At 46.1% G+C, this 16,036-nt stretch overlaps 1 protein-coding gene across 1 annotated transcript in view; it reads left to right on the top strand.

Annotated features, from left to right (window-relative positions):
- The first annotated feature begins 11,335 nt into the window (after positions 1–11,335).
- LOC129714061 (tyrosine-protein kinase receptor UFO-like) overlaps positions 11,336–16,036 on the top strand; it is a 98,240-nt gene continuing 93,539 nt past the window's right edge. The window contains exon 1 of the mRNA XM_055663519.1: positions 11,336–11,902. Coding sequence (XP_055519494.1) covers positions 11,821–11,902 — 82 coding nt within the window. The 5' untranslated portion in view covers positions 11,336–11,820. The remainder of the gene's footprint in view (positions 11,903–16,036) is intronic.

Here is a 16,036-nt window from a genome sequence, read left to right as displayed (position 1 = left end):
GTGGCCAGGATGGTGTGGGTCCTTGATGATGCTGCCAGCCTTTTTGAGGCAGCGACTGCGATAGATCCCCTCGATGGAAGGGAGGTCAGAGCCAATGATGGACTGGGCAGTGTTTACAACTTTTTGTAGTCTTTTCCGCTCCTGGGCGCTCAAGTTGCCGAACCAAGCCACGATGCAACCAGTCAGCATGCTCTCTACTGTGCACCTGTAGAAGTTCGAGAGAGTCGTCCTTGATATACCAACTCTCCGTAATCTTCTCGGGAAGTAGAGGCGCTGATGTGCTGGAGTAACTCAGGAGGTCAGGCAGCATTTCTGGAGAACATGGAGAGGTGGCGTAGAAAGAAAGAACTGCAGATGCTGGTTTATACGAAAGAAGGACACAAAACGCTGGAGTAACTCAGTGGGTCAGGCAGCATCTCTGGAGAGAAGAAAGATAGACACAAAAAGTTGGCGTAACTCAGCGAGACAGGCAGCATCTCTAGAGAGAAGGAATGGCTAACGTTTCGGTCCCCGATGAGGTAGGCAGCGTTGTTGGGGGGAGGGATGAAGCTTCTGATTGTTGTAACTGCGAGATTATATGGATCCGGGATGCAAACAGAATGTCTGAACACTGGGGAAAGGCAGGTGTCTGGAGTTAGCTGAGCCGTGATCTCATTGACATAACTGGCCCGAGGGGCTTGTAGCATTTGTTATACATCTGTGTCTCCTTGTTCGTTCTCCTCGGGGGACATGACAAGGTACATGCTGAGATGGTTTTACAGGTGGGCGAGTCTCAAACGAGGGGATATAGTTACAGGGTAAGGGGCCGCTCCGAGCTGCGGAGGAACTTTTTACTCGCACAGCATGTCATTGGAATTCTCTACCCTTGAGATTAGTGGGTGTTGGATCATTCATTAGAAGCATCCAAAGTGGAGAGAGGTACCTTTTGGGAAGATCGAGGGGGATTGTAGGCAGTTGGGAACTGGGGAGAGGAGGAGGTGAGAACTGGGGCAGATCAGCCATGATCATATTCAATGGTGGGACCAGGTGAACTACTCCTTGGTTTCAAGTTTAAGTTCAAGTGAGTTTATTGTCATGTGTCCCTGATAGGACAATTAAATTCTTGCTTTGCTTCAGCACAACAGAACATAGTAGACATAGATTGGAACGGGTGTCAGGGGTTATGTGGGCAAGTCAGGAGAATGGGGTTAGGAGGGAGATAGATCAGCCATGATTGAATGACAGAGTAGACGTGATGGGCCAAATATCCTAATTCTGCTCCTATCACTTATGAATATGATACATCAAACTAATGCCAACGCCACTATTCAATTGGACATGACTGATAATCCCATTCATTGTTGCCATGTCCCTTGATCTGGCAGAGTAGACCCAGCTCTTGCCAGCGCTCAATAGACAATAGACAATAGTCAAGTCAAGTCAATTCGGCCCTCCGAGCCAGCACCTCCATACAATGTGAACATGGCTGATCATCCCCAATCAGTACTCCGTTCCTGCCTGCTCCCCATATCCCTTGACTCTGCTATCTGTAGGAGCCCTATCTAGCTCTCTCTTGAAAAGTATCCAGAGAACCGGCCTCCACCGCCCTCTGAGGCGGAGAATTTTTTGTGCAAAAGACAAACAACAAAACAACCAAACAAATTATAAACACAATCATAACACACATATTCTTTTACATAATAAATAATAGAAGGAAAAACGTTCTGTAGAGTTAGTCCCTGATGAGATAGGCGTTTACAGTCCGAATTGCCTCTGGGAAGAAACTCCTTCTCAACCTCTCCGTTCTCACTGCATGGCAACGGAGGCGTTTGCCTGACCGTAGCAGCTGGAACAGTCCTAGGTGCAGAAGTAGGCCATTCGGCCCTCTGAGCCAGCACCGCCATTCAATATGATCATGGCTGATCATCCCCAATCAGTACCCTGTTCCTGCCTTCTCCCCATATCCCCTGACTCTGCTATTTGTAAGAGCCCTATCTAGCTCTCTCTTGAAAGCATCCAGAGAACCTGCCTCCACCGCCCTCTGAGGCGGAGAATTCCACAGACTCGGTCCACACTGCTGGTGTCATCAAATGCAATCCCTCTCATGGCAAACAGAGGCCACTGGGCCCCAAAGGAGAGAGACACAAAAAGCTGAAGTAACTCAGCGGGACAGGCAGCATCTCCGGTGAGATCGCTCCAGAGATGCTGCCGTTTTAAACCAGCATCTGCAGTTCCTTCCTGCACTCCTACAGGAGGTAGCTCTGGGTGAACACACTGTGTTTACTGCCCACCCCAGGAATAAATAGCCAACCTCACAACGGTGACTCAGACAATAACGAGGAGAGAATGTGGTGTCTCCCCACAAACTCATGTTCTGTTCTCTCCCCTGCCTCACTCACCTCTCCGATCTTTTGGAATCCAAGAGCAGCAGCAGAGATCAATGGCCCGGTGCTCCGTAGAGTCGGGATATTTTGCTGTCAAAATCAGGCTTGGGTTCACTTCTCGGGACTTCTCTTCCTTCAATCGGGGACATTGCGTGCAAACGTTGCTTGTCCAAGGCCAACAGCATTATAAAAGACCCCACACATCTCCACCATGGACTGTTCACTCTGCTGCCTTTGGGCAAAAGGTATCGCAGTATAAGGAGCAGAACGGCCAGGTTTTGCAACAGCTTCTTCCCCCGAGCCATCAGAGTCTTGATAATGGAGTCTCATATAATGAGCCGCCACCATTATCTATTTTATCTTTTTGTCTATTTTATCCTTTAGTTATTTTATGTTGCACGGTGAGTCAGATGCAACAACATTTCGTTCAGACTTGCATTTGTTGGTGTATTTTTGAATGACAATAAAGTCTTTGATAGATTGACTGCTTTCCTGCTTCCCTGCTGTGTAAATATCCACAAGTATATTTTTCTGAAGAGGCTTATGTGGGAATTGCGTGAACTTTGAGGAGAGGTTGAACAACGGAGTTGTCTGGGACTTGGGAATGAGCCTCCCTGCTGCACATTCCAGGCCTCGGGAATGTGTGCGACTCCAGATAGTTCTGCTTGCATTTCATAACCCCGCTGGGAGAGATAGGGAGGAGGAGCTCTCTGCTCTACAGTGGGAACTGGATAGAGTGGATGTGAAGAGGGTGGTTCCACCAGTGGGAGAATCTAGGACCAGAGGCCACAGCCTCAGAATGAAATGACGAACCTTTAGAAAGGAGATGAGGAGGAATTTGTGTAGGAAGGAACTACAGATGCTGGTTTATTCTGAAGATAGATACATGAAGTGGGAGTAACGCAGCGGGTCAGGCTGCATTCATGGAGAAAAGGAATGGGTGACAGTTCTGGTCGAGATTCTTCCTCAGACCCTTCAGAATGCCTTTAGTCAGAGGGTGGTGAATCTGTGGAATTTATTGCCATGGATGGCTGTGGACGGCAAGTCAATTAATTCTTTATAAGTATTTGATAAGTGTTTATGGGGAGAAACATAGAAACTTAGACATAGAAACATAGAAAATAGGTGCAGGAGTAGGCCATTAGGCCCTTTGAGCCTGCAGCGCCATTCAATATGATCATGGCTGATCATCCAACTCAGTATCCTGTACCTGCCTTCTCTCCATACCCCCTGATCCCTTTAGCCACAAGGGCCACATCTAACTCCCTCTTAAATATAGCCAATGAACTGGCCTCAACTACCTTCTGTGGCAGAGAGCTCCAGAGATTCACCACTCTCTGTGTGAAAAATGTTTTTCTCATCTCGGTCCTAAAGGATTTCCCCTTTATCTTTAAACTGTGACCCCTTGTCCTGGACTTCCCCAACATCGGGAATAATCTTCCTGCATCTAGCCAGTCCAACCCCTTAAGAATTTTGTAAGTTTCTATAAGATCCCCCCTCAATCGTCTAAATTCTAGCGAGTACAAGCCGAGTCTATCCAGTCTTTCTTCATATGAAAGTCCTGACATCCCAGGAGAAGGCAGGAGTATGGGGTTAAAAGGGAAAGATAGATCAGACATGATTGAATGGTGGAGTAGACTTGATGGGCCGAATGGTCTAATTCTGCTCCTATCACTTAAGACCTTATGACTACATAACATCAAACTCAGCAACTATGAACTTTTATTGACTATATTTGGTTGCACTATAGACTTTGGTTTATGCACTAATATTACGGTTAATAATTTATTGAATTTATTTATAATTATTTGGTATTATCTATGTGTACTGCATTTACATACATGTCTGCCCTTTCTATGCCTCTCCTGATTTTATATACTTCTGTTGGGTGTCCTCTCAGCTTCCGACGTTCCAGAAATTCTTTACAATGCCATTTTTTTTCTCACCATCCTCCTATCTATAAAAAAAAATAATTTAGATTTTTTTTAAATAAAATATTTTTAAAAAAAAAACTGAAATAAAAATCCAAGTTTGTTCAACCTCTCCTTATAGGTAACACCTTCAAATCCCAGTAGCAATCTGGTTAAAGTCTTCTGCACCCTCTCTACAGCCTCCACATCCTTCCTAAAGAACATCCAGAACTACACACAATTCTGTCACACAAGTCATGTCCTTAACATCCTGTTGTCGAGGCCAGTTGCACAATCCATGCTTTTGTTCCTGTTGAGTGTCAAATCTCTTTCTAGTTAGTTTCGTTTAGTTTACAGCACGGAGACAGACCCTTTCGCCCACCGAGTCCGCACCGACCAGAGATCCCCGTACATTAACACTACCCTACACACACCAGGGACAATTTACATTTATACCAAGCCAATTAACCTACAAACCTGTTCGTTATTGGAGTATGGGAGGAAAATCAAAGATCTCGGAGAAAACCCACGCGGGTCGCGGGCCGGAAGAATGTGCTAACTCCGAGTGTGCAGAGAGTGGGATTGAACTCGAGTCTCTGGGGCTGTAAGGCAGCAACTCTACCGTTGCACCACCATGCTGCCCCAAGTTCTTAAGTTTCAAAAATCAGCTTAGTCAAAGTTCCTGTTAGGTCTATTTTGGTTCCCCTTGACCACAAGTTCCCATTTCCTATGTTTTCCTTAGATCGCTCTCTTTTACATCCTTTTCATATATATTGACACATATAGACCCCGACCTCGGGTGGACTATGAGGGGAGAACTGGATATTTTTAGTGCCTTCCCTCACAGTGAATTCTGCTGTGGGGGTACGTTTCATGTTGATTTCTATAGTGTACTGTTCTGTGTCTTTTTTCTTTTTTCTCTTTTTTGTTTTGTATGGATATATTGACATTTGATCTGTTCAATTAATTTAATCAATCTCTGTAAAGCACTTTGGTTCAATTACTGGTTTTGTTGAAAAGTGCTATATAAATAAACATTATTATTATTATTATTATATTTTTAAATGATTTTGAGCCACTGACGCACAGCGACAGAGACCCGGGTTCAATCCTGAGCTCGGGTGGAATTTACAAATTCTCCCTGTGATCGCATGGGTTTCCTCCTGGTGCTCTGGTTTCCTCCCAGATCCCAAAGACATCCCAAAGACATGCAGCTTTGTCCGTTTATTGGTCTCTGTAAAATTGGCTCTAGTGTGTAGGGAGTGGATGAGAAAGTGGGATAACATAGAACCGGGCGGTACAGTAGCACAGTGGTAGACTTACTGCCTCACCGCGCCAGAGACCCGGGTTCGATCCCGACTACGGGTGCTGTCTGTACGGAGTTTGTACATTCTCCTCGTGACCTGAGTGGGTTTTCTCCAAGATCTTCGGTTTCCTCCCACACTCCAAGGATGTAGCGTGTGGGTTAATTGTTTTGGTATAAATGTAAAATTGTCCCCAATAGTGTGTGTTGGATGGTGTTAGGATAGTGCTAATGTGCAGGGGTTAATCGCTGGTCGGTGCGGACTCAGTGGGACGAAGGGCCTGTTTCCACTCTGAATCTCTAAACTAATCTAAACTTAACTGCACTAAACTAAACTAAACTGAACTAAACTAAACAATGGCTTGCTGATTAGTCATTGCCATTTTTGATTGCAACTCTAAAGTGAATCCTTACATACTGAGTCATCAGCCCATTCAATATTATTCATCAGTTCCTCTATATTAGAAGTCCATGTCCGTTATAATTGCCCGCGGCTGTTAACAGCGGCACCTGTTACATGCCACACAATGCAGCGTAAAATTCCAATGATCCGCCACCCCTGGACTTTGGCGGAAGGGGACTAGTAGATTTCACGGCGTTGTTACTATCACTAATACCCAAGCAATTTTTTACACGATGACACATTTTTCAATCAACCTGCTGAGTTTAAATGGAGTGGGAAATATACGAGCACTCGGTGGCTCAGCGGGTAGAGCCACAGACTCACAGCGCCAGAGATCCAGGTTCGATCCTGACCCCAGGTGCTGTCTCTGTGGAGTTTGCACGTTCTCCCTGTGACCGCGTGAGTTTTCCTCCGGGTGCTCCAGTTTCCCGGCACATTCCAAATTCGTAAAGGTTTGTACATTCATTGACTTCTGTAAATTGTAAATTCTCCCTAGTGTGTGGGATAATGCTAGCGTACAGGGATCACAGGTCAGCACAGACTCGGTGGGCCGAAGGGCCTGTATCCACTCTGTATCTCTAAAGGAAATCTAAAGGGCGGCAAGGTAGGGCAGCGGTAGAGCTACTGCCTCACAGCGCCAGAGAGCCAGGTTCGATCCTGACCCCAGATGCTGTCTGTGTGGAGTTTGCATGTTTTCCCTGTGACCAGGTGGGCTTTCCTACGGCTGCTCCAATTTCCCCGCACATTCCAAAGACGTCGAAGTCGGTTAATTGCCTTTTGTAAATTGACCCTAATATGGAGGATGCAGAACTGGGATAATACAGAACTAGTGTATGGGTAGACACAAAATGCTGGAGTAACTCAGATTAGAAACAGAAACATAGAAATTAGGTGCAGGAGTAGGCCATTCGGCCCTTCGAGCCTGCACCGCCATTCAATATGATCATGGCTGATCATCCAACTCAGTATCCCGTACCTGCCTTCTCTCCATACCCCCTGATCCCCTTAGCCACAAGGGCCACATCTAACTCCCTCTTAAATATAGCCAATGAACTGTGGCCTCAACTACCCTCTGTGGCAGAGAGTTCCAGAGATTCACCACTCTCTGTGTGAAAAAAGTTCTTCTCATCTCGGTTTTAAAGGATTTCCCCCTTATCCTTAAGGTGTGACCCCTTGTCCTGGACTTCCCTAACATCGGGAACAATCTTTCTGCATCTAGCCTGTCCAACCCCTTAAGAATTTTGTACGTTTCTATAAGATCCCCTCTCAATCCCCTAAATTCTAGAGAGTATAAACCAAGTCTATCCAGTCTTTCTTCATAAGACAGTCCTGACATCCCAGGAATCAAGATTAGATTAGATTAGATTAGATCCATTATTTGTCATTCAGACCTTTTGGTCTGAACGAAATGTCGTTGCCTGCAGCCATATATATAATAATAAACAACATAACACACAATAAACACAAATTAACATCCACCACAATGAGTTCACCAGGCACCTCCTCACTGTGATGGAGGCAAAAGTCTTAAAGTTACATCCTCATTCTCCCTCTGCGCTCTGGGCGATATGTTGTTACCCCAGATATGTTGTTACCCCAGACGTATGTATACAAGTCTGGAAATTGTGATGTCCAGGTTTAGGAACAACTTCTTCCCAACAACCATCAAGTTATCGAACACTACAAACACCAACGAAACTACAAACTTCAAGCTAGACAAAAAAAGCTGGAGAAACTCAGCGGGTGCAGCAGCATCTATGGAGCGAAGGAGATAGGCAACGTTTCGGGCCGAAACCCTTCTTCAGACCGTCTTCAGAATCTATAGGCTGTTTACATTCGCCAGCCTGAATGAAAAAGATTCTTGACAATTGTTGACCAAAAAGAAAATCCCTCAAATAAAAGGCATGTCTGACTTCAAAGGAAGGCAAGACTTCTCACATCATTTACACCAGACCCCATGCTGCCCCAGCAGACAAAGGCAATTCTCAATGAAGTGTAAAACCTGCCTGCTGTGGAGCACAGCTTTCAAAACCCTTTTGTGTATTTATTTCTCCAGTGTCTTGCTGCTTTTCCAGTTCTCCTGAAGGCTCTTCTGGCGTGCTGGGCCTGGGCTACGTTTCCATGCAGGCCAGGACTCTCCCAAGTCGCTCCCCACCCCCAACGTCACGATTAGGTTTTCCACTGGCACGGAATTTAACGCGGGAAGAAGGTACAGGAGCTTCAAATCTGTAACGTCTAGGTTCAGGAACAGCTTCTTCTCTACAGCCATCAGGCTATTGGACACAACAACCCCCAATAAGGGCCCAAAGAAGGGTTGCCTATTTCCTCCGCTCCATAGATGCTGCTGCACCCGCTGAGTTTCTCCAGCATTTTCGTCTACCTTCGATTTTACCAGCATCTGCAGTTCCTTCTTAAACCTCCAATAAGCTCTGAATTACATAGACTTATTGATATTATTACACCATTATTCTTTATTAGTTTTTTATGTGCTCGTGTGTATATGTAACACCCGTGCATATATATCACACACATATATGTGAGTTGGAAACGTCGCCAATTCCTTCGCTCCATAGATGCTGCCTCACCCGCTGAGTTTCTCCAGCATTTTTGTCTACCTTCGATTTTCCAGCATCTGCAGTTCCTTCTTAAATAAATAGTTTAGCATGGTGCTGCGTCACCCATCCATGTTCTCCAGAGATGCTGTCTGACTCACTGAGTTACTCCAGCACTTTGTGACCTTTTCCGCAAACCGGCATCTGCAGTTCCCCGTTTCCACTGCTGGAGAAACTCAATGGGTCAGGCAGCATCTGTGGAAGGGAACGGACAGGCAATGTGATTATGGGGAGGAAGGGACCCTTGCCATAGAAGTCTCAAATTCTTCAGCTGAACATGTCATCAAGTCAAGTCAAGTCAAGTCAAGTCAAGTCATTTATTTGTCAGACTGGATATACTTGATGTTTAGTGAAATGAAAGTGGCAATGCTCGGGGACTTTTGTGCAAAAACAAACACAAAAACAACCAAGGGGTTATAAGGCAATCATAACACACATATTCTTTTACATAATAAATAATAGAAGGAAAAACGTTCTGTAGAGTTAGTCCCTGGTGGGGAAAGGCCTTTTACAGTCCGAATTGATGAGAAGAAACTCCTTCTCAACCTCTCCGTTCTCACTGCATGGCAACCCTGGCGTTTGCCTGACCGTAGCGGCTGGAACAGTCCGTTGCTAGGGGGAGGAAGAGGTCTCTCATGATTTTTTGTTTGCTCTGGAGGTATGGAGAGAAGGTTGTATAGTTCCTGCAGGGGGATGAGTGAAGTTCCCATAGTGCGTTCGGCCGAACGCACTACTCTCTGCAGAGCCTTCTTGCCCTTGGCAGAGCAATTCCCGAACCAGATGGTAATGTTCCCGGACAAGATGCGTTCCACCGCCGCTGCGTAGAAGCACTGGAGGATCCTCGGAGATAAACATTGCTCTCTTGCAGCAGCTTCAAAGGTCTGTAAATGCAATACACACAGATAATACGTCAGAATGATAACTAAATTCAATAAATGATTAAGTGTAATATTAGTGCATAAACCAAAGTCTGTAGTGCACCCAAACATTGTCACTAGAAATTCATAATTGCTGAGTTTAGTGTGGCATAATGTTCAAGGGCCTGATGGTTGTTGGGAATAAGCTGTTCCTGAACCTTTAGATTTTAGACTTTAAAGATACGGTGCGGTAACTGGCCCTTCAGCCCACCGAGTCTGCAGCGACCAGTGATCGCCCCATACATTAGCACTATCCTACACACTAGGGACAATTTTCAATTTTACTGAAGTCAATTAACCTATAAACCTGTGCGTCTTTGGAGGGTGGGAGGAAACCAGAGCACCCGGAGATAATAGGGAAATCTTGAACCAGAGCACTTAAGGTGAAAGGGGGAAAGATTTAATAGGAATCTGAGGGGTAACTATTTCACATAAAGGGTGGTGGGTGTATGGAACAAGCTGCCGGTGGAGGTAGTTGAGGCAGGGACTGGACTATTGCTGCGTTTAAGAAACAATTAGACATGTACATGGATAGGACGGGTTTAGAGGGATATGGGCCAAATGCAGGCAGGTGGGACTGGTGTAGATGGGACATGTTGGTTGAGTGGGCAAGTTGGGCCAAAGGGCCTCTTTCCACACTGTATGACTATGACTCTTTGTAAGTGGTCGGTGGCCAGTACAGACTCAACAGGCTGAAAGGCCTGTTAACATAGAAACATAACATTGCAGGAGTAGAGGCCATTCGGCCCTTCGAGCCTGCACCGCCATTCAATATGATCATGGCTGATCATCCAACTCAGTATCCTGTACCTGCCTTCTCTCCATACCCCCTGATCCCTTTAGCCACATCTAACTCCCTCTTAAATATAGCTGTCTCTGTGCTGTACCTCCCTGAATCATGTGGCTATGAGGAGAAAGGAACATTTTTTAACCCTGCAATTTTTTTAAATTCCAAAAATAAAATTCATTCAGAATGAAAGATATATACAACAACCAAAGCTGTGCGAAAACCCTTCATACATTGTTAGTGTCAATACATCCAATAGTGTCATACTTGCCATACAGGCCCTTCGGCCCAACATGTCTATGCCGTCCTATCTACACTAATCCTCTGCCCCAGTTTAGGTCCATATCTCTCTAAACTAGTCCTGTATGCAGTCTGAAGAAGGGTCTCGGCCCGAAACACCACCTATTTATTTTCTCCAGTGATGCTGCCTGACCCGCTGAGTTACTCCAGCATTTTAGAAACATGGAAAATAGGTGCAGGAGGAGGCCATTCGGCCCTTCGAGCCAGCACCACATCGGCTGATCAAAACCGAGATGATTTTTTCACACAGAGATGGCGGAACTCTCTGCCACAGAGGGTAGTTGAGGCCAGTTCATTGGCTATATTTAAGAGGGAGTTAGATGTGGCCCTTGTGGCTAAGGGGATCAGGGGGTATGGAGAGAAGGCAGGTACGGGATACTGAGTTGGATGATCAGCCATGATAATATTGAATGGCGGTGCAGGCTCGAAGGGCCGAATGGCCTACTCCTGCACCTAATTTCTATGTTTCTATGTCCCCTATCAATAACCCGTGCCTGCCTTCTCCCCATATCCCTTGACTCCACTAGCCCCTAGAGCTCTATCCAACTCTCTCTTAAATCCATCGATCCATTTTGTGTCTAAAAATCTTCTGGCTGTCCCAATGTATTTGTAACCTGATGGTACCTTAACAAGGGACCTCATCAGCAAACGGTTGAAGGAGTGTGGTCCACCCTCTCGACTGGTGAGGAGGAGGAGTGTAGAGTTGGCCGCCTCCTCAAGGGGCCAGGTTGCAGAGTGGATTTACAGATTTTACGTTTTAACACCAGGAAACTCAATTTGGGATACTTTTCAGATGTGCTTATTTTTTCTCGAGTTTTTTTCCAACCAGTGTGTCAGCGTTTCTGCGGTTGTGCAGGCGCCGATTTGCTACTTTTTTTTCCTTTTCAAAAAGTTGCTGCCTAACTTTTTTTGTGTGTGTTTGGTCCACCCTTGTCCCCTCCCACACACACACACACACACACACACTTCAGTGGAACGGGATCCTCACATTTGGTTCTCAGAGGCTCAGGGAGAAAGGGAACCGCTCCTCGTCCCGCAGAAAGTTGAAACAACTTTTTTTTTGTTTGTGGAAAGTTTATACTGTTGCCCCTCGGAGTGAGTGAACGAGTCCGGGGCCCAATGTGAATCTCTCGCTGGCCCGGAGAGGGAGGAATACTGTATGTATTTATGAATTAAAGAACCTGCGATCCGTCTTGAGAGAAAGACAGAGAGAGAGAGAGAAAAAATGCGAGGAGCGTGTCTGCTGTTTCTTTGCATATGGGCCAACAACTCTCTGTCTCAGTCCACCGAGCATCCAGCCACAGAAGGTGAGAATCTCTTAACTTTCCCCGGGACCATTGAAGTTGAAAGTGAGTTGGTACAGTTGAATTTACTCTCTGTATGTATCTGCAATCTCTTGCGAAAGATGCCTCTTGTTTCCCCCTTAGTGATCTGTGTGGAAAAACAGGTAAAATTCCATTCAGGTCTTATTTTGTAAGACCACCTTTAAACGCGGTGTGTCTTAAGGGGGGACAAAAATGCTGGAGAAACTCAGGGTGCAGCAGCATCTATGGAGCGAAGGAAATAGGCAACGTTTCGGGTCGAAACCCTTCTATTGAGGAGGGAGGGAGGGGAGAGCGGGGTGTGCGCTAGTGGGGTGGGTGGTCAATTAATTAATTAATTAATGTGGAGGCCACAGGAGACGACTTGACCATGTTTTCTGTCGGCTGTGATCCCTGTTTGGATTCTGTTAATGTTGGCAGGGTGTGTGTGTGTGTGTGGGGAGGGTGAAGTTTTGTATCTGATTGGAAAATTCTGTGTTTGTGTGTGTGTGAGAGAGGAGGTTTTTTTTTAGATCATCATTTCTATTTTCGAAAGACATTTATTTGCACCAAGTGGGGACGTTGTAGACTGAGGTGTGACCGGGATGGTCAAGGCTGGGGGGGAGGGGGAGGGGGATCGAGAGGAGAGTCTGGGTTGATGCCAGTGGGTAGGGCGATGGGCAACTGGATGGAGCTGAGGTCACTAGATACTCTGGCAGTGACGGGGTACTGGTCCACTGGGCAGATTGCCAGTGTGTGGGCTATTGGTCCTCTGGGCATGCTAAGCGCAGGGGGCACTGGATCACTGGATGGGCTACCAGTGGATAATCATACTTTATTAGACAAGTATGTTTTGCAGCATAGAAACATAGAAATTAGGTGCAGGAGTAGCCATTCGGCCCTTCGAGCCTGCACCGCCATTCAATATGATCATGGCTGATCATCCAACTCAGTATCCCGTACCTGCCTTCTCTCCATACCCCCTGATCCCCTTAGCCACAAGGGCCACATCTAACTCCCTCTTAAATATAGCCAATGAACTGGCCTCAACTACCCTCTGTGGCAGAGAGTTCCAGAGATTCACCACTCTCTGCGTGAAAAAAGTTCTTCTCATCTCGGTTTTAAAGGATTTCCCCTTTATCCTTAAGCTGTGACCCCTTGTCCTGGACTTCCCTAACATCGGGAACAATCTTCCTGCATCTAGCCTGTCCAACCCCTTAAGAATTTTGTAAGTTTCTATAAGATCCCCTCTCAATCTCCTAAATTCTAGAGAGTATAAACCAAGTCTATCCAGTCTTTCAGCATACGAGGAATTTGATTTGCTATACAGTCATAATAATATGTAGACAATAGACAATTGGTGCAGGAGTAGGCCATTCGGCCCTTCGAGCCTGCACCGCCATTCAATGTGATCATGGCTGATCATTAGACCAGTAGACAATCATCATAATCATAATCGTACTTTATTAACCAAGTATGTTTTGCAACACATGAGGAATTTGATTTGCCACACAGTCATACTAATAAAAAGTTAGCTATATTTAAGAGGGAGTTAGATGTGGCCCTTGTGGCTAAGGGGATCAGGGGGTATGGAGAGAAGGCAGGTACGGGATACTGAGTTGGATGATCAGCCATGATCATATTGAATGGCGGTGCAGGCTCGAAGGGCCGAATGGCCTACTCCTGCACCTAATTTCTATGTGTCTATGTTTCTAATAAAAAGCAGCAGAACACACAAAATACATTTTAACACACACATCCACCACAGTGACTCCTCCACATTCCTCACTGTGATGGAAGGTGAAGAAAATCCCTTCCCTTCTTTGTCCTCCAGCGGTCGGGGGCCTCTAACCTTCCGTTGACGGGATGATCTTACTCCTGTAGCCAGCGGTGGGCCTCCTCGTCAGGGTCTGGATACTCTGCCAGCGATGGAGTACTGGTCTACCGGGCAGATTGCCAGTGGGCAGTGTGCTGATCCTCTGGGTGGGCTGCCAGTGCAGAGGGCACTGGTCCACTGTATCCAGACCTCGACGAGGAGGCCCGCTGCCAGCTATGGGAGTAAGATCATCCCGTCAATGGAAGGTTAGAGGTCACCGACTGCTGGAGAACAAAGAAGGGAAGAGGGTTACACAGAAAAACTGGAGAAACTCAGCGGGTGCAGCAGCATCTATGGAGCGAAGGAAATAGGCAACGTTTCGGGCCGAAACCCTTCTGAAGAAGGGTTTCGGCCCGAAACGTTGCCTATTTCCTTCGCTCCATAGATGCTGCTGCACCCGCTGAGTTTCTCCAGTTTTTCTGTGTAACCTTCGATTCTCCAGCATCTGCAGTTCCCTCTTAAACAAAGAAGGGAAGAGATTTGGACTTTTCTTCGCCTCCCATCACAGTGAGGAATGTGGAGGAGTCACTGTGGTGGATGTTTGTGTTCAAATGTATTTTGTGTGTTCTGTTGCTTTTCCTGACGTCCACTGAGCGAGGGCTATATGTATATATCTATGTCGTTTGTTTGTTTATACTATTCTTATAACAAATGTAAAGCACTTTGGCCAACGAGAGTTGTTTTTTTTCAACCTCGGGTGGACTATGAAGGGGAGAACTGGATATTTTTAGTGCCTTCCCTCGCAGTGAATTCTGCTGTGGGGGGACGTTTCATGTTGATTTCTATAGTGTACTGTTTCTGTGTCTTTTTCTTTTTCTCTTTTTTGATTTATATGGATTTATTGCATTGATCTGTTCAATTAATTTAATCAATCTCTGTAAAGCACTTTGGTTCAAATACTGGTTTTGTTGAAAAATGCTATATAAATAAACATTATTATTATTATTATTATGTGCTATATAAATAAATGTGACTTGACTGTGTGTACTCGAGTGTGTACAGTGAATCGAGTGGGAGGGGGGGTCTTCTGGACAGGCCTCCGGTGGTGGGTTAATAATTCGCTGGGCAGGCTGCCAGTGGGTGTGGAACTGGTTCACTGGACACAATGACAGTGATGGGGTATTTGTCCTTGGGGCAGTTGCCACTGGTCCACTGGTTAAATAGCCAGCGAATGGGGTGTTGGAACACTGGATAGACTGCCAGTGGGTGGGGCACTGTTCCACTGGATATACTGCCAGTGCACAGGACATTAGTTCACTGGATAGACTGCCAGTGGGCAGCACACTGGTCCACTGGGTAGACGGGTGCATGGGGCACTGTTTGGATAGACTGCTAGTGCCCAGTGCACTGACCTGGGCAGATTGCCAGTGGATAGGGCATTGGTACACTGGGTAGACTGCCAGTGGGCAGCACACTGGTGCAGTGGGCAAACTGCCTACGACACCCCCATTATACCCAAGCCAAGCCTGACGGTATCAAGGTCTGCACCAGATGTGACTGTACCTCATAGAAACATAGAAAGTAGGTGCAGGAGTAGGCCATTCGGCCCTTCGAGCCTGCACAGCCATTCAATATGATCATGGCTGATCATCCAACTCAGTATCCTGTACCTGCTTTCTCTCCATACCCCCCTGATCCCTTTAGCCACAAGGGCCACATCTAACTCCCTCTTAAATATAGCCAATGAACTGGCCTCAACTACCTTCTGTGGCAGAGAATTCCACAGATTCACCACACTCTGTGTGAAAAATGTTTTTCTCATCTCAGTCCTAAAAGATTTCCCCCTTATCCTTAAACTGTGACCCCTTGTCCTGGACTTCCCCAACATCAGGAACAATCTTCCTGCATCTAGCCAGTCCAACCCCTTAAGAATTTTGTAAGTTTCTATAAGATCCCCCCTCAATCTTCTCAATTCTAGCGAGTACAAGCCGAGTCTATCCAGTCTTTCTTCATATGAAAGTCCTGCCATCCCAGGAATCAGTCTGGTGAACCTTCTCTGTACTCCCTCTATGGCAAGAATGTCCTTCCTCAGATCATGATATGGGAATTGCGTTTAGTGCAAGATAAAGTCAGCAATGTCTGACCCGAGGGTCATCAAAGAGGTAGATAGTAGTTCAGGACTGCTCTCTGGTTGTGGTAGGATGATTCAGTTGCCTGATAACAGCTGGGAAGAAACTGGTGAACCTTCCCTGTACTCCCTCTATGGCAAGACTGTCTTTCCTCAGATTTGGAGACCCATCAAGATGTATCGGCCCATGCTTGCT

The sequence above is a fragment of the Leucoraja erinacea genome, chromosome 38 (genome assembly GCF_028641065.1).
Source record: "Leucoraja erinacea ecotype New England chromosome 38, Leri_hhj_1, whole genome shotgun sequence".
NCBI lineage: Eukaryota > Metazoa > Chordata > Chondrichthyes > Rajiformes > Rajidae > Leucoraja > Leucoraja erinaceus.
The sequence above is the reverse complement of the archived record's forward strand: the minus strand, read 5'-3'. Positions and strand labels throughout refer to the sequence as shown.